Raw genomic sequence first — 24448 nt, 5'->3', positions numbered from 1 at the left:
TGAGAAGCAAACAAAGCAAGAAGGCTCAATGAGTGTAGATGAGAAAATATTTGAGCAGATTCAATAAAGAGAGAACAGGAAGTGTGCTAGTTAACGTTAGCCTCGAGGGCTAGAAGGTTTACAGTTCCTTCACAGCCCCTAGAGTGTGTCATCATTTCTCTCATTAGTAATTGAGTTAGTTTTAAACATTAAACATGTTTGATATTGTTTGGGACGAGCAAGTGGATCCGTAAACATCTCACACTAACAGAGGATTTTGGCAAAAGCTCGGCACAAAGTAAAGACGAAACGTCTCCACTGGAAGTTGAGAATTTAGATGTAAATTGGTCCCAAACTCATGTAGTTTCAGAGATAACTTATTGAATCGTGATTAATTAAATGATTTCCAGAGTTAACGTGCATTAAAAGTGCATAAATTAACACTTTTTAAAGCGTAGTCCTCAGAAAGCTCAGTTCACGTCGACATTAGATGCAGTTTCATTCTTCTCGAGAGAAGTTCAGTTCTTCCATTTTTGCTCGTTTTTGCCTCTTTTAGGGTTTTTTTTTTGACAGTTTTGACTCTACAGGACTTTCTACTAGCGCCTGCTAAGGTAAAATGATTTAGTGCGACCGTCAGCACTTCAGACTCTGCTTGATTTCCACAGTGTTACTGCTGCACCGAGCTCTTCCTGAAACCAGCAGCAGACAGGCCGAGGCTGACGACAGCGTTAACACGTCATTAACACGTTAACTCTGACGACCCCCTAAGTATAAATAAACGTTTTGTCCTTTTCTTGAATGTAAACTAGAAATAACCGAATAAAGACGGGTGCTGTTAAACGGACTGAATGTCAGAGTAAATGCACTAAAAGCACTTTGCCGTCGTGCCTTTTTAACTCGATGCCCTTTTCAAAACAATGTTAACAGCCACTCACATTACGTCCTCTCTGCCCACCGCTTCAATCCGAACAAGACACCCAGAGCCATCGGCTGACGTAAATAAGGTGGAAGGTTATTTTTACCCAGCTGCTATTCTGGTGCTCGTTCTCTCCCGCTTCATTCACAGAAGGTATTTGGAGTTAATCTCGTTGTCACTTTAACGGAATCAGGGGTCAATCCCTACACGCCGACACCGGGGAGTTAAAAGGACGGCGTCTATATGTGAACGTGTGACGTCGCTGCCGTTTGTGACGTATCGTCCCGACCTGCCGACCGCGGCTGGGTTATAAATAGTTTTTTTTTTTATTTTACCTCGCCAGCATCACGTTGTCGGTGTCGTCCTTTCCCCACTCCCAGTCCTTCCCAGGATCCACCGCGAAGTGCAGCGGCAGCATTTTGTGCTCCGAGTCCGTCAGCGGGATCACAACTGCTGGTCGAGACGAGGATAAAGGATTCTTAGAAAAAAGGATCCATCATGTTCTGACTGCAATCAATTATTTTACTCTCTTTCTTCTTACATTGTTGTTTTTGGATATTTTAATGAAGATATATTAGAGACGACTGCACTTTGGATTCTGCTCGGTTTCCACGGTGTTACTGCTGCACCGAGCTCTTCTTCACCACATTTCTTTACGTTATGATATGAATTTTTATTACACAGCTTTGGGGAACTCTGTGCTGTGAGACACTGTTTCAGGCCGGACCATTTTCAATGTAGCGCAAATTTTGTTTTTTCTTAATGAGGAAAAAAAATGCGCACAAACTACAATTATTACGGTAGCCGGTCGTGCAGTTTAAATATGATTAAATATAAATAAATATGTCTAAATGAAACCATAATTGTTTCTTCCTTTCATCTTGATAACATTTAGTTCTTATTATTCTGTAAATGTCTCCACATCTTCAGTCAGTTCTAACGCGGGGCCATGAAAACCTGTTTTACTTCTAGAGTGGATTTATTCTACAATATTTACTCATCATCACAGTTAAATAGTCCAACCTTCGTCAATCTACTGCATTAATTCCTCTCTCAACCAGTAGAAAATGCTGTGAACGTGTGATTATGAATGAAAAAAGCCCCACACAGAGGTAATAATTAAATCAAAAATGGAGCGTCGCCAGGTTTATACTCTGATAAGAACTGGGTCAAACTACACCAGGCTGAAGATAAGACTTGTTATTTCTTCACACAGATGAGATCATGTTTAGTTTGTTTCCTAAATCTCCCTTTCATATACAACAACCAGCAACGTTAACAAAATATTCAGCTCATAATTTACAAGGATCCTTGGATTTAAAGCAAATAAATAAAACGAGATAGTAGTTTGTTGCAGCCTTTTAACATATTTTTAAAATCTACATCCACACATGTTATAATTTCTGTGGACGGTGCGAGCTGTCACCTTGCTCTTTGGCGCTGTCCTTCTGCTCCATGGAGACCAGGGCGGAGAAGTGAGCCTGGTCGTACGCCAGGACCAGGGGGGAGCGGTGGCACTTGGCAGCTGGCACCTCCAGTGGCAGGTAGATGCCTCCGAACGGGATGGGAGCGAAGGCTGGAGGGGTGGAAAACAAGAAAAAATAAATGGGACATTAAATATCTGAAAAAACATCAGCTGTTTACGAGCCAATAAAACACACTGTGGAGATTTGGGTCAGGCTTTTTTATGGGGGAATATATATGCGTGGGATGAAGACAAGTTGTCCTATAAGTGGAAGATTGATGAACAGTGACTGGACATATTTTTTACCCTCTCCTCCCGAGTCCCTCAGCATCGTGTCAGCCACCACCACGATGGGTCTTCTGAGGACGTGAGCCAAGACAAAGACGTGAAACTCCTCTAAACTCTCGTAAACTGGCTCCTCTGTGGACTCCCCCCTAAACACAACAACGACAACAGCAACACATCCTCGGGTTAATAAAGGTTATTTATACAGTTGATAGATAATTAAAGTCAGTAATTGAGTAATAAGTAGGGATGGGAATCGTTCAGGATTTATCTGATAACAGTTTAAAGAATGAAAACAAACGAACTTTGTCTTTTTATTTATAAGGCATTTAGTGACATGCACGTTGAACAGAACATTAATTTAAATAATATAAATAAGACTGAGAAATAAATGAACCCATATAAAATAAAATTCATAACTCTATCTATGCCTTGTTGGAGGTCGACCTGTCTGCATCTTTTGAGGTGAAACTTTTGGTCTTAGACATTTTTAAGGTTCACCTCCATCCATGCAGATGAAAAACTGGCGTGAATAGAGCTAATCATGCTAAGCTAATCACCAAACGAAGCAGATCAGCCTTGTTACTAGCGTTAGCATCATCGGTACCCGTCCCTACCAGAGAATAAAACAGATTCAGACGTTTACAGTCAGTATATTCAACTTCTGTGACCTTACGTCTGTCGCAATAAAAACCAGATTGACCGAATGAGCTCCAGACACTCAGCCAGTTCAGATTGTGAGCGTTAAGTTGTTTGTGCATGAATAAAAACATGAGCGTGACCCGTGCGCCGTGGGCTCCACAGTCGCGGCGTTGTCCCCGAGCCAGAACCTTACCCGTTGGTGCCGTTGGTGCTGTAGTGTATCCGGGGCTCGCTGGAGGCCAGCTTCAACAGCTCGTTCCACTCCTTCTGCCACTCCTCCTCCGTGTACACCAGCCCAGACTGAGGAGAAAGGAAGGACACACAAACACAAACACACAAACATTTAGACGGGGAGTGTCAAATGTCACGAAAAGCACGTGCTGACGTTATGGTCGCCTCACCACAAGGTTACAACGCTGACAACCGAGCCGCTACTTTGTCGTTCGCGCAGCGGCCTCATCAATTTAATGCACAGAGGGAAACTCGTTAATGTCGTGTGTGTCATCTAACTCCACCCACCGAGCGGCTTTAAGCGCTTTGAAAGTGGAAGCCGACGGTGAAATATTAGTCATTAGTCATCCGTGTGGCATCTCCTCCGTGTGAGTCTTAAATGCAGCCACTTTAAAAAACCACACTCAGCGTGTTTTCATCTGGGAGAGAAGTCATTGTGTTCCTCTTTGTGCCTTCGGACAAGTTAAAACAGCCTCCAGCTGTGGGTGGGGCGCGGGATTGAGGAACAGTAACAATAGCAGGTGGAGATTATTAACGCGCTGAGATAACGTAATTAAACATGAGAGCAGCGATAAAACTATCGCAAAGTTGGACTTTGATGTGGACGTGAGGCTATTAGCTCTCAATCAGCTGCGGAGGAGTGGTGTAAACCTTTAACAATCCGCTCAGTAACGCACGTAAACACTTTAATCTGCTGGTTTCTCTCTGGTGACAAGATTTACAAGTTGTGCAGATTTGACAGCAGAATAAAGAACCTAAAATAAAATGTGCAAACCTCCTTGTTCTGCTGGGTTTGCTGCCACCTCCACCTGCGCTTCAGAGCTTCTCTTTCCAACCCGTGGTCCATCAGCGCATACAAGGACTTCCTCAGCATCAGGTCTCGGTCGTGAAAGCCCCACATACCTGCAGGAAGAAAACAAAACTATTGGTACTTTTGGTCTTAGAGGTTGGAGTATCTTTTAACCTCTTTTTGCAGAAGTCAAAGTAAGAAAAAGCCACAATGCATAAGTGAAACCATTAGTTCACTGAAATTTCTCTGTATTTGAACAGTTAAAATAAATTCCACCACAACAGGAGGCTGACTGTCAAAAATTCACTCAATAACACACGATTCAAATACTTCTTCTCTAACCTCTTATCATTCCAGCCTTTTTAGGACAAACCCAAAGTAAACTGATACATGATCTTGGTCTCTTTTAAAAGACAAGACTCTGAAGTTTCTATCACAAATGTCAGAATCCCTCTAAGTGGTTTAGAAAGTTGTTGAATAGGCCTGAATGGTTTTGTTTTGGTTGAATCCTATAATGACTTTTAATAATGACTCAGAAGAAAAATGACTTATTGCATCATGCTTTAACGTTAACGGGTTAAAGAGAACGTGTTGGGCCAGTGATTATTACACTCATCTATTTACCAACGTCTGAAACGAGGCCTGCGCATTAGTTGCGGAGTTATTCATTTCCTGGCCTGGGACTCCTGAGTCCTGAGTGGGCCACAAAGGCAAGTGTGCGCTGCAACGCTGTAAAATGCAATTAGTGCTTAAGCTAACGCTGAGGCTCTCTTAATGAATGCTAATGGAGTGTGAACCTGCGCGGTGCTGGGGTCTCGTTCTGAAAGGCTGGGCGATACTCACCGAGCGAGGCGGCGTGTAACAGGCAGTTTCCATCTCCGCTCGTCGCCAGAGGCAGCAAACTCTGACAGTTTGGAACCACTTTCGTCCACCAGTTCAGGCGTCCTGCAGACGGGAAAGGAAAAAACGTTCCCAAATGGATAATCATCACTTTTATGTTGACAGCAACGTAATATTTCTGTCAATGAATCATTCTTTTTTTTGGGATTAAAGCTACAAAATTAATCTCCAAAACCTATAAACCTAACAAGAATTATTAGACACACCTATGAAGTCTGCTTCAGCTTACACAGTTTTTCCATGTTCGGTTTCAGGCTCAGTCATTTTGTGTATTACTGAGGTGGTCTCTTGGATCAAAGTTTAAATACACGTCATTTCCCTGCAGCTTCTCATTCCAAGTCCTGCAAGACTAGTCATGCAAAAACCAGTCGAGCGTGCACAGAGATTAGTCCACATGTGAGCGAGATCCAGAACAGAAGCTCGGTCTGTGAGAGAAACGCCGCGACTGAAAGACGATTGGATTTAAAACGCGTGACGGCAGAGAAGACACACGAATAACGAAAAAACTAGAGGGAAAATACTGTGGAAAAACCACGAACCTCTGAAGCCAATGACAACGTCGGGTTTTGTTGAAATCTTTCTCATAAATAAGCAAAAGATATGTTTTAATAAATCGAATCAGGAGTTTATGAGTGGTAAATGAATAGATTCAGCAGCTCTACCACATTACGTGCACTTGCTGTATCATTGCGTTCTAACATAACAGTGCTGCTCTAAATCTTGGCTTCATGAAGGTTTCTGGTATTAAAACAACAGAGAGCTGCTGACTCAGCTGGGTTTTTTATTTTGTAGCGCTGCTCAATTGTTTTGTGTTCCACCAACAAATGTTTTGATTATTTTTTTTTCAGCCCTGTTTCAGTCGACATTTAACGGCCCCACAAACTTCTTCCTGCTTCCTCGTTGTTTCAACATCGAGCTTTATGGGTGTTGTTCAGCTGAATTGGATTAAAACAATAAAGCGATATTCACCGGCGTGCTCCAGGGCGACCATCATCGACTGCTCGATCAGGTCCCTCTCGATGAAGCCCCGGAAGTCGTCGCGGTACACGGTGAGGTCCGGCAGCTGGAAGGTGCACAGCGGCGTGTCCAGCATGGGCTCGCTGCCGCCGCCGCCGCCGCCGCCACCGCCGCCGCCGGTGCTGGAGACGTGGGAGCGGGCGAGGGACACGATGGTGGAGCTGGCGTGAGAAATGCCCCTCGACAGGCGCTTCTCTGTAGCCGCTGGTGGTGGAAGGAAGCGAGTTAGGACCCAGATATGGAGTCACAGATTCAGAGTTTTGTATTCTGTTATACACATGTACATGCATTAAGGTGAGACACGGCAGCAAAAACACAGTTTTATCACCCAATAAACCAATTTTGCACATCCAGGTGTTTATTACACTACACTTTGTCCGTGCTGAGCCTCTAAATTACTCCTACATTCATATGAGGAACTGTTGTGAAGCTCTTTATCTCCTGCAGAAGTCTGTCAGGTCCAAATAGGGTCACATCCTTTGTGCTGGCGACTAATAGCGAAAGTAGAAAGTCCGATCTGAAGCTGAAATCTCGATTTCTGACAATGTGATTCGTTTTAAAAAGCGTCATGTGACCGGATGCTGTGTTTATCTGTGAGGGACGTTTAAAAATGCTGTGAAGTCTTATCTAAGAGGATAATTACAGATTAAAATTGCAAGAAAAGACAGATGAAGAAGAGGAAAGTCAGACTCATCTGAGTTCATCAAACTGTCTTTGGTTAAAGGAGACGAAGGTGGAGACATCATTCATGTTTCACACCGGGATGAATTTATTTACGTATATGTTGATATGATTATATGTTATGTTCTGAAGGATTTGAGTAGATTTGATTTTGGTTCATAGTGGTTCCCAATAAAAAATATAAATAAAAATCAGTTTTTCTGCTGCTCTGAGCCAGAAATCTCCACTTCAGTAGCAGATTTCTATTTATATATGCAAATTAGTGCATATTTAAGTAGATAACTCCTCATTTGCATATTTGAATATAAATTCACAGAAAACTTGTAACACAAAACAATGTTGTATTTATGGAAGTAATCAACTGGGGAAGTTTCATGGTCGTATCTCTTAGTTAAATATTTTACCCTATTCACCTGTAGTGTCTCACCTTAAGAACAAATAGAATAAAAAAGCCAAATGGACCAAGTAAAATGCAGAGGAACACAGTGTACGGGAGGTCGCCCATTTCACCAGAAACATATTAAAAGATAAAAAAGATTATAAAGAATTTAAGGCGGAGGGAATAAAAGATTTCAAAAGACAGTTTCGTGTCACGGACGTGCAGAACGTGACCAGGACGAGACTAAATGTTAAGAGTTTATCGGTCACAAAAGCTCAAGTCAACTCCCTAAGTTTCACTCCTGTGATCTAGGAACATGTTTTTATAACGTTATGCAAGCTTTTTTTTTTTTTTCTTTCTTATCTCTCAGCCCCGTTGTGAATTCTACCCACAAGTTTTTTATTGCAACCATCTACAGCGTTGCTTAAACGTTTCTACATTTCAGCACGAAAATAACTCAAAAACAGCAGCAGCTCTGACCTGAAAGTGGACAAAGGGAACGCGCAGTCAAGCACACGGAACAGAAATATCATACTTGTGTGTTTGTTTATTCGGGGGGAACTTTGCCAATATTACACATCTGCTGACGCTATGAGTCATTTTTTTGCAGAGAATTCTGAAGCGTCCTGAGTGTCTCACGCTGAAAACACGTCTCTGCCTCCAAACACGACCACAGAACTTAATCAAAACCCTCCTGACACAGATAAAACACACAACATCGACTGATTGTTTCTCGAGATTACGCTGTTTTTTTTAGTTTGCGTGATCACAAACCCCGAGCCTCACCTTGCACCACCTCGTCTTGGCGGTGGAGCAGAGGCCGTCCGACCCGGGCCATCTCCTTTTCGGGCGGCAGATAGTTCCGATCCTCTCCGAACGAATACGTCAGGTTCCCAGCATGCACCTGTCGCAGCTGCTCAAAGTCACTGAGGGCGGCGGTGAAATCCCAGTTCTTGCCTACGAGAGAGAGGGAGACGAGGGGGTGAGGACAATCGTCCGTGTGAGAGTCCGACCGATCCCTGCATGACAACCTGAACCGTCTCTTCTATCCTGAGCAAATGACACATCCCCAGTGAGTTTAAACATTTACCACGAGTCAACGCAACATATCTTCCTCTCTTATCTTATGTAAAGGCCGCTGGCACGTTATCAGAATTTGGAGCACGCCTCAGTCCGCTGACTCGCTGACTCGCTGATTCGCTGCTGCTGCTGCTGCATTGCCTTACATTTTTAACCCATATTATTATCTGCAACTTGTGTTGCTGCTAGGCAACAAGAACCCTGTTGACTCTGGCTGCACCGTCCTTTTTTTTTTTTACAGTCTGACAGTCTAATTAAGAGAAACAGTAACAAGCGAGAAGCTCCCAGACTTGCAAACATCAGCCAAGGTCAACGCTGCACATGAAACACATCCCGGGTTCTTTGTTCTTTTTTTAGTTGTGGACGAAGTTAAAGTAGGAAAAATACAAATAAAGCATTTAAGTTGCTTTTACTTCGATAAATAAAGGCATTGATTGCTAGAAAACATTAGAAAGATATGCAAGAAAGAAGAGTAACTATTTTGATCAGGTCTCTGGAGAACGTGTGTTCTGTTTAGTTGTGTGAACTAATGGAGGGAAACAAAGCTTTTGGTTTGTTTTTGTTTTTTTATCTCTTCATGAAAAAGGATGAGGAACAAAGCAACAGGGTTCAGGTAATTATATTTGTAGCATATATTATAAGATTACACAAAATGAGCTTTGGATTCAGTCTACACCTTTTATTTTTCAAATGAATGACGGGTAGAAGGGAAAGATAAGGGATGGAGAATGGTTAATGCACATTGTTGATGACGGCGACTTCCTTGTGTGGAAACAAATTACAAATTCTGAGAAATCTAGTAACTGTTTACTGCAAATGATCATAAAAATAAAAGTTCCTCGCTGCAGGTTTGCTCTGCTGTGAGTATTTGTTTGTTTTTTTGTTTTTTTTTGTGTAACTCACCCTCCAGCAGATCTCTGGCCAATCCCGGTTCAGCTCCAGTGGAACGGACAAAGTCGGACAGGACTGCGTCCATATCCACGGTCATGTGATCATGAATTCACAAGTTGGCGGGTTGCTTCCGGGCATAAAAAAAAAAACAAAATAAGATAAATAAATAAAAATAAAAAGGAAGGAGACGAAGGACGTACTCCGCTCTCCCTGGCAGGACAGCGAGGGACCTATGTCTTTACCAGCCACACCTGGAAAAAACAAGAACATGGACAAAATGCATTTAGAGAAGAGAAAAAGAGCGGAAAAATAATCTGTGAGTAGTTCGTGCAGACACATTTAACTCGTAAAACACAGAAGTTCTGGAGGAAGGTGATTGATAAAATGCTACTGTTCTGTTGCGTAGATGACGTGTACGACTACGTCTCTGTTATCGACTAATTGTTTCAGCTCGAAGTCGCAAGTGTCACAACACGAAGTCCGGCCCAAAACTATTTAAGTGGCCCCGCGGGATTCTGCAGAAGCATAATCAGTTCCCAGCGGAGAGACTCCGGATCAGCTGAGGCGCCTGCAACTACAGCATCGACCCAGAACGAGGCGCAATGGATGTCGCCCTGTAAAACCTTTCAGCCACAACATTATGACCACGGAGAGTCGGAGAGAAGGAAGTCAACAACATCGACCATCGTGGGCTAATTCAGTGCTCTGCTGGGAAACTTTTGGACCTGGCGTTCATTCATAGGAACAACTCTTGAAAAAATTAAATTTAGAAGAAAATTTGCTTTCCAATGACATATTGAATGCAGTACAACTTATGTACAGAGCTCTGATTGGCTCAAAAAGCTACAAAACCTCTACAACCACGTCACTCGAGCCCATTTCAAGCCCACGTCTGTCGTGACCTGGTTGTTTTTTTTGAACTCGACACCCCGTCCCACCGATGACAACATAAGTGAACAGGTTTCCACACATGCGTCGCCTCACATCTGCCCCGAAACCTAAACAAAAGTCAAGCAGCGCAGCTGCTGTCAAGACGGTGGGAAACCAACCTTCCTGCTCCATTTCAGTCTTCATGAACATTTTTAATTAGCCGTTATAAATGCAGAGGAGCTGTCAAGTCAAGTCCTTCACATACGACCTGTTGCAAATATAAACACACACAAATTTCTGTGGCCAGCACCAGATTATAAAGACGTTGTGCAAAAAGAATATAAGATCAAGTTATTGGAGCAAAATGCTGAGGTAAAATCCGAGCTTACGTGAGCCAAGAGTGTTTTTGTGCAAGTAACAATGGGATTTTTGTTCAATTAATCACAGCTAACAATGATTTTAGATTGAGATATAAGGATAAGTAAGTACACGGTTGTTAACATCACATTAATGTTTAAGTATATGTGCGTAGGTGTGGTGTGATATGAGGAAACAATGCTCCTTTTTTACAGGCTCCTTTGGAATCAATTAGACAGTTTTGCTCTTCGGGTTTCAGCAGCTAAGGACCCACGGGGGGTTGCATCGCTTGGGCACGGAAATCAATACAGAAACATTATCAAGACTGAAGGAAAAAGAGAGTCAGCATCAATGGGGATGCAGAGGGCAATCGATGCGCAGCCAGACAAAAGGCATGAATCACAGCCGCCCTGGTTCAGAGAGGATGGAGTTCGGAGGCCGAACCTAAAAAGCTTCCATTTTTACAGGAAGGAGATTCTGTACGTGTTTGCATTTTTTTTTTTTTTTTTTTTAGCTGAGCTTTGCAGATTCAGACCAAGTCCCCAAAGAAAAATCTGTGTTTTATTAATTGTTGGATACGTGTAAAAACATCTCAAACATCTGGAAAAACAACGGTTGAATGCAGAAATGAATCTTAAAGAACATGAAAGTGTCTCGTTTTAAGTTAATGAACGCTTATAAATGTCCAATGAACTGACTGAGGCAAGAGGACTTGGACGGAAACCAATCACGTCATCACATAATCACTTATCTGGGAACTCGGGCATAGAGCTAAGGAAAATAAATCATTTCTGGGTAATTAATCCTTTGATTAACAACCAAATAACAAACACGACTTTCCCCTGATAACATTTTATTCAAACATAATAACGATTTAAACATATCTATGAATGAAGAACCAATCTCAAAGTTGACAACGAAATTCAGATTAGATTTTTACTGTCATTAATTAGCACATAACACTGAGTATGTTTGAATGCATGAGAGAAAACACAGCAGACCCAGAGAACATTTAGAGAAGTAACACCAACCTAGAGCTGAACCTCCATGGAATCTACTTTAGCTTTAGAGGTCTACATGTGGTGAAACAAACTGCAGTGCTGCTACGCTAGTCCATTAGCATCACCATTAGCACCTTGTCTTTAGTCTCGGTTGAGTTCTACTTTTAAAAAAAGGAAAAACGACGACTAAGCACGAAATCACAGACTCAGACTGAATTCATTAGAAAATAGTCGATGGATCAGTCTCGGTTTAGGTTGAGCATCCAAATCTGTCTTCTTCTCCTGTGGTTTTGTCAGATTTGAGCTACTAGTCACAGTGCTGCCATCTGCAGGATAAAAATATATTAGCATCTCTTGTGCATCAGGGTTCAAGCTTTTTTTCTAAATTGCAACGCCACCAATGACAAATTATTGCAGCTTCAGCTACAATATTCTATTTTCACACTAAGAGCATGATTCCTAATCATCAGTGCTCGTATCAAGACCTAAAGAATTGATTTTATGAGTTTTGCAACTCAACAAATCTGCACTCGGTAGATTATACCTGCACTTTATATTTTGTATTTCTATTTATGCATTCTAAACTCTATTTGGTACGTATGCTGTTGCACAACATGATCTCTTGCACTGTGCATTGAATCGTTGTTTGTTTGTGCATTTGTGTGTTTTTTGTGGAACTATTCACTAATTCAAGTTACGTTTCAGTTCAGAAACATCCTGATCCAGTTTGTGCCGATGTTCTTCTTTAAATCTACCTACAGTCATCTATTCCCATCCGTCCCACGGCTCATCCACCACTCACCCTGTGTTCCTGCCTCATCTCTGACTCAGTGAACCCTCTTTCCACTGCGCCTGATGAGTCACGAGTTTACTCTTCTTACACCTCTCTCTCCGTCGTCCTCTCGCTCTGAGCTCTCTCTCCCTAACACACTCTCGTCTCGTGGAGTTTCTGAGCCGGGCCGGAGCATTTCATTTCCAGAACGTTCTCTGCAAAGTCAGCCGCCGATTGGCAGCGTCGCCTGCGGGGTCTCCTGACACTCGGCTCTGTGACGTTAAGGTCCCGCCGATCACATCCACATCACGGTAATGAAAACTGACTCGGGTCCCGTTCAGACTGACACACAAATGCAGATTCGACTGCAAACTGACCGGCACAGAAAAAACACAGCATCACGACAGTGTTGGAAGACGTGATACGAACCTCTCCAGGAAAACACAGCTCGTTACAAGGCTTCAAATAAAAATATACGTATATTTTTATATATATTTACTGGTTCAAGATGTTTTTCTTAGTCGTGCATTATAGTATCTGTGGATTCCTAAGTGCCTGTGCACTGAAACGAGGCATCTGACATTTGAAGAAGTCCCCTCAGGCTCTGGGAAACTGTAAGAAAATGATCAGCAGTTTGAAACCCTGAGGTGTGTGAGCCGTGTGCACTCTCGTATCACACTGACGGGCAATTTATTTGCTTTTCCCCTCCCTCAGAGCTCGCCGAACAGCAAAAAGCACAAGGCCAGTCGATAATCTTATTCCAATCGTCCTATTGGAAGGTGACCTGAGCGGGTGAGGAGGATCATTTGACCCGTGTGACCCTCGTCCTGACCGGAGCTGGATGCCGATTGGATGCAGCCTTTGTTTTTCGTTGGATAAGGAAATCATCTCGCAAATTAGAGCTTTTAACCTTTCTGGAAATGGTGTGTTGTCTCTCTACGCATGCGTTATGTATGCAGCCAGATTGAAATTATATTATATAAGTGAAATGAAGGAGATGTATCCGCCAATGCGACTCCTGATCTTAAATAAAGTAAACTTCCTCCCGTTTATTCACATGAATCGAGATTGAATAATAATCTCCTACTATCACGTCGCCAAACATCCACATTGCAAGTTCTTCCACACCTTAAGTCACCTTCTGCCATTAAAACAGGAGAAGTCAGTGGTTTTGGTTTATGGCCTAAAATAAAAATCTACATATGATCAGACTCAACTAAAGCCTGATCATTTTAAAAATGGCTGAAACAGCCCCAAACCTTTAATGGACATTGATGGTTCGTTCCATTTGTACTCGGAAGTCGGGATTTTCCTCCCGGAGTTGTAGTTTCCGATTCAAACAGTCGGAGAAACCAAGATGGCCGCCCCGTGTATAAACAGTAATACAGAGGAAGAAGCTCCTGGATTATTTGGTTTATTAGCTCATCTGATTGGTTGTTGTTGCGATAAATCGGTCGTACGGACGGTATTTTTCATCATGTGTCGTAAGGCTGTTAATTTAAGTTTTTCCATGTGTTATATACGGGAACTACAAGCCCATGTTGCGCTAACAACGGCTAAAAACAACAGCCTGGTAAAACCAAAACAGAGCGAAACACCACAAACTGTGGCAAACTGTTTTTAATTTTTCGTCTTGTAGAGACGAGACACTGCAAATAATTCTAGTAAAAAAAACGTATGAATTGGTTTAAGTTATCTGTTTGATTTACAATTAGCGTAACTTAAATAGCCTAAAATTAGTGTAACATTACATTGGGACAAGGTCAGCGCTGTCGTGGACGCGGCCATCTTGTTTTTCCGACCTCTGTAACTCATCATTTCCGGATCCGACTTCCAACCTCCGAGTCAAAAGGAACGCGGTCTAATACTGACTTGTGGAAAAAAGAGCACGTTGCCTATTGAATTATTTGCATTATACAACCATCCGCTACAAGACAAAGGTATAAGAATGAGGTATTCGATGAGGAAAAACATGACAAACGAGTGAAATATGAAAACACTGATGGTTTTAATAACCTCAGACCTTCCACCACAACGTAAAAAGTCTATCTGTTCAGCCTCCCGTAAAAAGTTATCTGTTTGTTTTATCGCGAACGCGCCGTCATTTAGCCCCGTAGACACACCAATCCCGGAGCATCAACTGACAGCAGCCCGGAACAAAAACATGTGGAAAGGCCAATAAAAGTGTGGACTGAATGTACTAAGACAGACCAAACAAAAGCCGGGCTGTTGACACTCGCGGGGCTGTAGCATCAGCCATTCCTGTGAACCCACTCTGATTGCATTCGATGCAACGTCACATGGCTCTGCTATGAAAAAACAAAACAAAAACAAAAATATAAGTATAAGAACGCTTATTTTTAACACAAGGCGGCCGGTGTCACTGCACATTATAATAAAATCACTTTATTTACGGCTCTGATTGGATTTGCTTCTGACAGTAAATCAGATTGCTTTGAACTTGTTGAAGGAGATTGAATAAAATGTGTCTTGATTAGATCCTACTCAATAAAGGTTTTAACCAAGGTGCCGCAGTCATTAGGATGGAACTTGTGGAAGTGCTGCAGGTTATAAACGCATCGCTAGCATCAAATGCATCATTAACAAAATAAAAAATATAGTAAAGTCAATATTTAAAATGAAATATAAATCGTATTTTATTTATTTCCCGTTTAACCAGTGAGAATCGTTCCACAGGAGAAAGACCCTGCGTGGATTATTACAACATTAGCAGCACTGTGGCCAACGTGGGCCAGGCAGTGATTTGTATCTGGGGTGGCTGAGCTTTTGTCTGGCTTACGTAACGGGAGCTGCTGACAACACGTGGGTGCTGAGCCGAGGGCCGGGAGAACGGCCCGGATCACCGAGGGAGACGGAAAGGTCACGAAAAAGCCCACTGCGTCAGCCCTCAGTGGGCCGAGGAGGTCAGATCCCTGCAAGTGTTTTATCTGCGAGGCTTTAAGAGTGTTTATTTATATGCGGGTAAGTGTTTTTTTTTATTTTGTGACATGCATGCTCTCAGATTGGTGTCGTCAGACAAATGAAACACAAACAGATGAGTACTGATGTCATGCTTTCTGTGTATGAGGGAGGCTGGAGAAACCTTTTGAATGGTTTAGAGTAGGAATGTCCCGATCCAGACGTTTATAAAATTGTCGGATCGGCTTCAGCCAAGCCTGATCTTTTGTAGTTATTTATTTTAGGTCTGCCAAAAAACCAAAACCACGTCCCTGTGGCGTCAAAACATCTACTTCCTCCAGTGTTTTTAATGGAGGTTGGCTAGCATCGAAGCTACAAGAAGAAAAAAAAATGAAAAAGAAGATTTTATTTTTTCTGCTGCTTCTGTTTTAGAGTTTATTTTAACTCTGCCATAAACCAAAAACCACATCCCAGTACTATCAAACGTCTTCTTCCTTTTCTGTTTCAATCCAAGAAGAAGAAGCAGAACCAGAATCACGTGACCAAACATGTTTGCTGTTCTGAAGAACTTCGCTTATTCCGGAGGGTTTAGGGAGTTTACGGCAGCGTTGGAGGAGCAGAACATTCCTGGAGCGGAGAAGGTACGAGCTCCCATTTAAACACTATGTTAACTCAGAACAGAAAGATTTACTGAAGTGAATTAAGTCGACTCTAGAAGAAGACAAGGAAAGACTTTAGGAAGCTGCAGGGAAAAGATGCAGACGATCTTAAATGTGGCGTCTTGTCTTGTATTTTATCTTATTTTTTATTGTAATTTTATTACATTGTCCTGAGACGTATGCAACGAAATTTCGTTCTGTAAAACACCCTGTGCAAACAAAATGACAATAAAGTCTTTTTGATCTTTTTTTTGTTCCATTTTATCATTTTAAATACCTAATGCAACACTTGTGGACACAGAAGAACATGTTGCAGTGGGAACAAGGAAATAAACTTGGATTAAACTTACTGTCTTACTGAGACATTTTACCAGAGCTCAAAATGAAACGAGTTGTGCAGCAGAGCTGAGGTGACAGGACCAAGAAAAACAATGGAAACAAAAACAAATGTCTGATCTTGTTGCTGAAAATGCCCAACAGGTTTAGTGCCACGCTCTAAAAACGCTTTCACTTTTCTTATTACAGGCGCCACAACATTGTTAATACGCCGTGAGTTATGCAGTCTAGAATAATCTCTGCGAAGCCATCGTCTGATGATCCTGAGGTGCACACAATGGAACTTATCTCAAGAATTAAAATTGAGCTCGAAACAAGATGCAAGAATGGAAATAATGAGAGCAATTTGAGGGGGAAAAGAAAGCAGACATCTTTGGACATAATCTGCACAAAAACCTGGTTCCATGTCAATTTTGTTTCTTGGTGAAAAATAAGAATTGTTATCATGCTCCCAAAAAAAACGCTTTTATATAAAGCTGTCTAAATGGTTTATTGTTTTAAGTCCAGACTCGTGGCTATTCTCAGTCCAGGTTGAAGTCATTACAAACTGCCCACAGCAACAACCACCAGGCCTTTTAATGCTTTGTCATGCTTCGCTGTGTGGGTGACTTGAGCAAGGTCACTCATTACGCCGCGGCCCAAATTAAGAGAACGGCCCCGAAACCGCAGCTTTTTTAGATGCTAGCTGTAGCCTAGCAAAAAAAAAAAAATAAATAAAAATGCAAGGAATTAAGTAGAGCTCCCGGACTGGGTTCACTGCAAAGAGACACAGCCGTGTTAATCTTCCTGCATTAAAATGCCAATCAAACATTACAGAGCAGGGACAGGTTTTTAATCACATGCCTTTTTCCTTTTGTCACGTAGTTTATTTATGATCAGATCACGAGCTGGGACTTTTGCCTAACCTGCTTCTCTGCATGCCAGCCAAAGAGAAAGCCAGACACTGCCTACCTACCTACGTACAGGTCATGCACTGTCACCTGTCTAATGTGGATAATTCACCATTTCACGTTTGACTCGCTGAGGTTTTTCTCTCCTTTCATAATAAAGAAGGAGGAAGGAGGGTGAAAGAATAGACCTGAGAATTATTTCATCCGCACAGTCTTGCGTTGAGGCCGAGTTATTCTGTTTCCCCTTTAACGGTCAGCACATGATGAATGGCCACGTCTATAAATGTGTCAGCTCTATTTTAGTTCAATCACGTAAACCTTTCCTGTGATGTCGGTGAATGCAACACACCCTCCTCGAGTAACGAGATAAAGGCCGTAAAGGTAAAAGCACACAGGCTCCATCTCTGCTGCAGAGAGACGGTGGGATAGAAAGTCTCTTCCACCAGCCAGGTACGACCACAGGATGATAAACTGCTGCAGATTTAGAAACGCGAGTGCAGAAATGACCAAAATAACACAATCTTTCAAGGCTAAAAAAAAAATTCTGCATGACTCAGGCAGTGGTGATGTCTAATAAAGGGGAATTTGGAAGAAATTCGTACATATCCACATGACTAATTCACTTGCTGTAAATCTGTGTTTTTTTTTTTTGCTGAGTCAAATTAATGTCTGTTTTAGGTGGGGACGTCCCGGTCGGTATCAGGGAGATCAGAATTCAGACGTGAGCCGAGTCATGAACCAAAACCAGGTCCCTGCAGCATCGAAACATCTTAGCGGTGGTTTCAAAGCTACCAAGAAAATCAGAGAAGAAGAAGAACCAAACTCAAACAAAATAAGTCAGCCAGAAAGAAGTTGCGCAATGTTGATTTTTTTTGCGATATAGTAAGAGATGGTTATTCAACAATGCCACAAAAACAAAACAGAGTCAGTCCACTCAGATTAAAGGGCTGCACCACACCAACAACAAACACCGAACGCTGCGTTTTAAACAAAAGTTTCCTGGAGACAAACCTTCCACAGAGCAGAGAGGGGTTGCGGGAGTTTGTGGCAGCGTTGGATAACCGATAAACTGGAAAACCTATCACAGACGCATCTGTGTGTTTTGGCAAATAAGCGACGAGAAACAGGAGCGCAGAGATGACTAACAAGGTCTACAGAGATTGTTCATTTTTTGCTAAAATAACACAATGCTTCAAGGCTCCAGAAATCCACAGTGACTCAGGCGGTGGCGACGCCTAATAAGGAGAATTTGGAGGAAATACTTGCACATCCACATGATTGATTCACGCTCTAAATCTGTGCTGTTTTCTCTTGTTTTTTGCGGCGTCGTGAGTCAACCTAAGTGCTTAAATGTTTGTTAAAGGCGTCGCACGCTTCCACGGACACCTGTATAAAAACAGAGCAGAGCGATTGCTTCCTCGTTCGTTCTCTGAGAGTTGTTTTTTGTTTTTTTTTGCTCCAGAAACAGAGTGGGTTCGCTCGCTGGGAACAATCAATCACAGTAAACACCTTCCGACTGAAGGAAACCCACAAGAGGAAGAAAAACAAAGGTGTGGTTGGACGGCTTGTCTTTAGCTTTATCTGTGGTCGTGCTTGTAATCTGGTTACTGACTGAGCCTGGTCAGCCTACACTCTTTTATCATTACATAACACGAGAGCTGCAGCTGGGAAGGAGGCCGACCACGACTGCCTGGCTGGGAACGGGAGGGAAAACCGAGACCTTTTTCTTTTTTCCTCCTTCTTTCTTATTTACGCAGTTCTTCCAAAGTTTCTTTTCATGTGAACCGAGCAGCACAATGGGCCCCTGCTGCAGAATAAATCTCTGCTTGTAGGAAGTGCTGCTTCAGTCCCCTAGACATTTACAAGCAAACAGGTTTAAAAAAAGAAACGGCCCCTTATCGGTGAACCCTTTGCAGCCCTCGGACGAGAATCGGAGCAATGCAGAATGTGAGGCTGACGCTGTTGGTGGACTGGTGGTGTTGTCAGACCCAGATAATTATGCTCAACAGAAAAAAAAAAAAAAAAACGCTGAGGCTGTGAAGGAAACACAGAAGAGACCTCAGCCTATTTTGTCATTTTCTGCACAGTTAGTTATCTTCCAAGGGCAAGTGGATGCACCGTGGGAATAGCGTAGGAACATCACTTTGCACAGGGCTTACATAATGCCGACGCATAACATAAGAAGCATTGTGGCGCAGATATAAGGTAACGTACGGCTGGTGCAGAGAAACGGTTTGCATCATCCTCCTCCTGCAGCTAATCATTAGCCACAACATTAAAACCACTGACAGGAGCAGTAAATAAGTCCCATAGCAATGAAACTCCTGGATGGCAGCAGGATGCAGCCAGGATTCACTGGAAACCAAGCTGTTATCAGGAAGGTGGTCATAATGTTGTGCCTAATTGGTATATACAGCAAATAAACACTCTGAACTACTTCCTCACTACAACCGTGCTGAAGGAGGGGCCTTTGAGCTGCTATTGGTTTACATCTCAGAGATCAATACTGTAAATTGGAGTCTAACCACTTCCTTTCATTGGAGAAAAATCGATGGGACCCACATCCACAAAGCTGTTGCTGACATGTGAATTATAGGGACTCGTTGGGCCGTTTCAAAGTCCATTAGCTACGCGCGAATCCGAGGAAGCTTCAGAGCCCGCGACGAAGCTGCAGCAAAAGACTGGTGGTTATCTTCTTCCCCAAATAAGGACATTCATCATTTTCACTGCTCGGATTACGCTGCAAGAAGTGGCAAGTGTTTACAAACAGGACGGAGGGGGGGCGAATTTAAAAATGAAACGGGAGTAGGAGAGAGAATCGGCCTCCCTACAAGGGAATTAAAACGCATTTCAGGCCCTGATGAAGGCTTAGCCACCAGCTGTGGGCGTCTGCGTAACGCGTAAGACAACACCGGGACGAATGCACACATAGCTGATGTCAGAGATTCCACACCGTGCCCGCCCGCCTGCCCTCTCCGAGGCCACGCCACTGGAGCCGGCCTCGTCCACAAAGCTGCCCAGTCATCAAACAAAAATTCGCCAAGTCTGACTCCCCCTCTCGCTCGGGCCTCCTCCCTCCCTCCCGTTCTCATTCGCCCGGCACCAAACTTGATCCGTGACAATCACATTTTTTCCCCGTGAGAGAGCTCGAGGAGGGGGGAAGAAGATCCACTTACGGATCATTTGACCTCGGTTTTATTGTTTGGATTGTGTGCAGAGAGTCAAAGGATCCCCTGAGTTGCAGCAGCTTTGAACCTTGTGACCGTGAGGCACACAACTGAAAATCATCCGGTCTAAAAATAGTTCGCAGAATTTATGCCACACACAAAGAAAAAAGGGACAGGTTTGGGTCAACTATTCGTACTAGACGTCATCCCTTAACACCTATCGGACACCGGAGAGCTTGTATCTGTCCTCACACCTAAACCAGAGCAGTAACAGCTGTGTAAGCAACACTCCCAAATGCAAATCATCACCTAATCTCTGAGTTGCCAGAACTAGAGCAACCTCCTGTTTCACATAGTCTAAAAATAATCCACTCCTAATCACAGTTTAAACATAGAAACTCTGCACTATGCAGAGTTCAGAAAACAGGCAAATGAAAAAAACGCTTTCAGGGACTAAACCTGGAAAAAAAGCCTCAATCAAAGACACATCTGTGACGTCATAGCTCTCTCACAACTCACAAGAATTTTTCCAATAAAGATATATAAATGATAAATGATATAAGTTTTAAAAGTGGTCCACAAAAAGCAGAGGGCTGAGTGTTGCTACTGTTGTCCTAAATCAATTTGATTCGATATGAATTCATCTTGAGGTATTTCCATTTCGAAATGATTTCGCTTAGTTACGAAAGAGTTTTCCACAAAGCTAATCTCTTAATTGTTTCCCTCTAGCTGGCGACGTCTTGCACATGGCTCCTCTGTCGTCACACTTTTTAAACCCTATCAGTTTTTCAGTTCTGACAGTTCTCTCTCCGAGCTGCAGCCTCTTGCACGATCTTGCAAGATTGGTTGCAAGAAATCAGTGATGCAAGACCCGCAACAAGATTTCTAAAGGGAGGATGCAGGAAATGGAATCTGTTTTTTAATTATAACCGATGCAGGGATCTAGTTTTAGGACAAAATGTCTCATCCGTCAGTGGAAAACATCGGAGCACTTCGTAGCGGTTTCCTTCAGCCTAATGTGGACTCTCACTGATATTCACCGGAGCAGAGCAATAACAGTCCAGCCAGATGAAATGGGCAGCATTAACTTCGGAGCACAAGTGTTTATCAAAGTGTCTGGGAGCTGATGTCATAGTGTAGCAGAGCATGTAGCAGAGATGTCTCACTTCATTTAGTCCACTGTTCCCTGAGATACTGGATATCGTGCACCAGCATGAGACGACAAACTCTAAAGAGGAAGAGTGGACGAAAAAAACCTTGTTCGTAAGTTTAGGACGAAAACTTTGTCCCACGAGAAACTGTAGAAAGGTTTTCATAGAAATATGAACAGGAAAATCCAACAGTAAACCTTGCCAGCATATTTAATAGTTTTACACACTAAAATAAGTGATGGATTACAGCAATCAGCCACAACATTATGACCACTGACAGGTGAAGTAAACAACTTTGAACCATCTTGTGACAAACCAATGTTCTGCTGGGAAACTTCTGGACCTGGCATTCATTCATGTGGATGTTACTTAGACATGTAGCACCCACCTAGACCAGACCAGACCCCCCCCCCCATGATGGCAGCAGTCATCCCCACCAGGATGTAGCCTGACACAGACACACACGCAAAAACTTTAGGAATAACTAAAAAAAAAACAAAAAAAAACCCCTGAAGAACAGGACAAGGTCCAAATTCACTAGATCCCAAACTGTAAGTACAGTAAGTATCTGTGGGATGATCCACAGACGCCAATATAAGCCACAGATAAAACAACAAGTAAAACCTTTAGCCTCTTAGCTAGTTTTGCTAACGACAAAACAACACAGCATCCCAGAGATGTGACAGGTCTGCTTGTGATCAGCCATGACATGAGGTTTTTTTTTTTTTTTTTTGTAGAAAACGGACACTGACAGCTTCATGAAAACACTGAGCACTCAAGCCTCAAGCTGTCTCATCAAAAGCCGGCCTCAGAAAGGATCGTGGTCTGTGCCAGGGGCGTGCCGCTGCAGCCAGGGCCCGCTAATCACCAGTCAAAGAGTGCTAATTAACAGCCGCATGAAGCAGGCTGCTGTGGCGAGGGCAAGTGGCATTCCCACATTCCTCGCTCCAGACCAGACCCGCATTACATCGTGCACGGTGTTGGCGTGACGGCCGGCGAAACGTCAGGAAAAAAAAAAAATCTAACGAGGGGCATTCGATCCGCGACGCGAGAGCGAGGGAGGCGGAAGCTAATCTGCCATCGATGCGTTACTGTTTTAGAAAAAGAGCTGCACGGAGCTTCCAGAGGAAAGTGTTGTTCTGTTTTTCTTGACGGAGACGGGCGGGATAAGATAAGTCGCTTCTCTGGGTGAAGATTATGCATTGGTTTCTTTATTCCCGGGCAGCTGCCAACACAAACTCCAGACTCTGTGGGTGAGAAGTCCTCATTCGGCCCCTGAACAAATGCAAACCTCTGAACACAGACAATCTAATTATCAGCAACACAAAAACCCAATAAATTGCAAAATATGTGTTGCGTCTACATCATGGGTCACAAATTCACCCCTCAGTTAAAAAAAACAAAAAAAAAAAACATTTGCAAAGTGATTTCAGATGGAGAAACAACTAAAACCACAAGATTTTAATTTGGGTTTGGAAAGTTTTTACAGTTAGTTGCTGCATGATGCAACGCAGGAGGAAAAAACGTGTGTTATTTAAATGAAAACAAATCAACAGCTCATCCTAAAACCATTTACAGACATTAAACACGACGGGAAAGACCTATTCACACGAGACTTGTACAATCTGTGTGAGATTAATCCCGTCCAAACTGTAGCAAAGTAAGAATTACACAACAAATGAACTACTATATTTCTTCGCTTTATTCCTGACTCATCTTGGTGAAGAATTACTAAGTGAAAGGCCCGGCAGCACATTTTGATGTACGGGATTTCATTTACACATCGATGAAAGTTGGATCTTGCTTGTTCTTGTTCCTGCTTCCTGCTCAGTTCATAGAGAGTTTCCAGTTTTCAAAGTCTTTATCCATTACTGCTCATTTGTTTCTGCTTTCTTCTCCTACTTTAGGGATATGTGGCAGTTTTTGTTTATTAAAAGTTAAAACTCAAGGTGTTTATTGCCGCACAATGCAAGACTTACTTTGCAAAACCTATTAAAGTAAAAGCTTAAAACCTTTACTTACTGCTGCTTCGATCACTTCCTGAGTTCCCAAACTAAAATTTAGGTCAAGTTTAAGCCAAAGCAGCATTAAAAGGAATTTAACAGCCTTATTTCAAAACAAGTCTGCAAAGTTAAGATGTGGCGTTTAAGATAAAACACTGACATGTAGTGGAGTGAAAGCAGCAAGTACATAATTGTATGATTATTATTTGTGAATTTTTACACCACATCCAACGCCGACATAAAAAAAAGGGTCATTTCTAAGTCACGTGACGTCTCCTCTCCAGGAGTCAAACTACACCTACAGCCGATGAATCACTGTTCCCTGGACGTATTCAGACGGTTTTTCCATTCACCAGAAACGGTTAATGCCACACAGCTGGGTCAGTGATGCCAAAATATCCTTTCTGCTTTGCACATAAACAGTGTATTATTACACAGTTCACATTTAAAAAGGCGAGTGTGAACACTCCCATCTTTCATTTTCACTTGAACCCTTGAGGAACATAAGACATTTCTGCCATTTCTTCATTTTTATTTTTTTTTTTTTAGATTTAAGCACATTTGTTCCACTCATGCAAAAACAAAAGACCGCTGTAAGGGAGATTTAAATCTGATTTAATGCTGGAAACAAACCACGGCCTCGCTAGCACCACGTTGCAAGACTGGTTCAGACATTCAAGCTCTTCTCGTGCTATGTCAGCCTGAATGTGAAGCCGACCGAGCGACGGCTACATGGAAAGCTAGCGGGCTAAACGAGCACCAGGCTCTGCAAAGCGGGCGGGCGGGACTAATGCTCATGTGAATCCCCACGTGCTGCAGGCCAGTCCCCTGTGCACAGCAGGGCGACTTCACGTCACTCCCTGAGTGATGTCATGCTGGGTGACAGGCTCCTCATTAGGGCCATGTGTGGGATTACTCCTGCTGTCCCGGATCAACAGGGGCCGGAGACGCCGAATGTCCTCTGGTCTGCGCGGAAATGAGTGGCATGAATATCATTATTAACTAAACATTACCTCATGAGAAGATAAAGGTTGACTTTGTGGGCCATACAATCTGTACTGACACCC

General features: G+C 42.8%; 1 protein-coding gene and 1 long non-coding RNA gene across 4 annotated transcripts in view; one reads left to right on the top strand and one right to left on the bottom strand.

The window, feature by feature from the left end:
* Positions 1-24448, bottom strand: part of otud7b (OTU deubiquitinase 7B) — a 35628-nt gene that overhangs the window by 6397 nt on the left and 4783 nt on the right. Inside the window, exons 2-10 of one of the 3 annotated variants that reach the window (XM_047597853.1) lie at positions 9269-9507; positions 8072-8242; positions 6178-6429; positions 5152-5253; positions 4294-4421; positions 3481-3587; positions 2667-2794; positions 2322-2471; positions 1231-1348 (exon numbers count right to left, since the gene is read on the bottom strand). In XM_047597853.1, the coding sequence (XP_047453809.1) occupies positions 1231-1348; positions 2322-2471; positions 2667-2794; positions 3481-3587; positions 4294-4421; positions 5152-5253; positions 6178-6429; positions 8072-8242; positions 9269-9353 (1241 nt within the window). In that variant the 5' untranslated portion in view covers positions 9354-9507. The remainder of the gene's footprint in view (positions 1-1230; positions 1349-2321; positions 2472-2666; positions 2795-3480; positions 3588-4293; positions 4422-5151; positions 5254-6177; positions 6430-8071; positions 8243-9268; positions 9508-24448) is intronic. The other 2 variants (XM_047597856.1, XM_047597855.1) reach the window with 2 other exon arrangements.
* Positions 15017-20576, top strand: LOC125015847. Its single transcript, XR_007113642.1, has 3 exons — positions 15017-15238; positions 15690-15816; positions 16360-20576. It is a non-coding gene; the product is annotated as an uncharacterized LOC125015847 (long non-coding RNA).

The sequence above is a fragment of the Mugil cephalus genome, chromosome 11, assembly GCF_022458985.1.
Source record: "Mugil cephalus isolate CIBA_MC_2020 chromosome 11, CIBA_Mcephalus_1.1, whole genome shotgun sequence".
NCBI classification, from domain to species: domain Eukaryota; kingdom Metazoa; phylum Chordata; class Actinopteri; order Mugiliformes; family Mugilidae; genus Mugil; species Mugil cephalus.
This window is presented reverse-complemented; position numbering and strand designations above follow the sequence as displayed.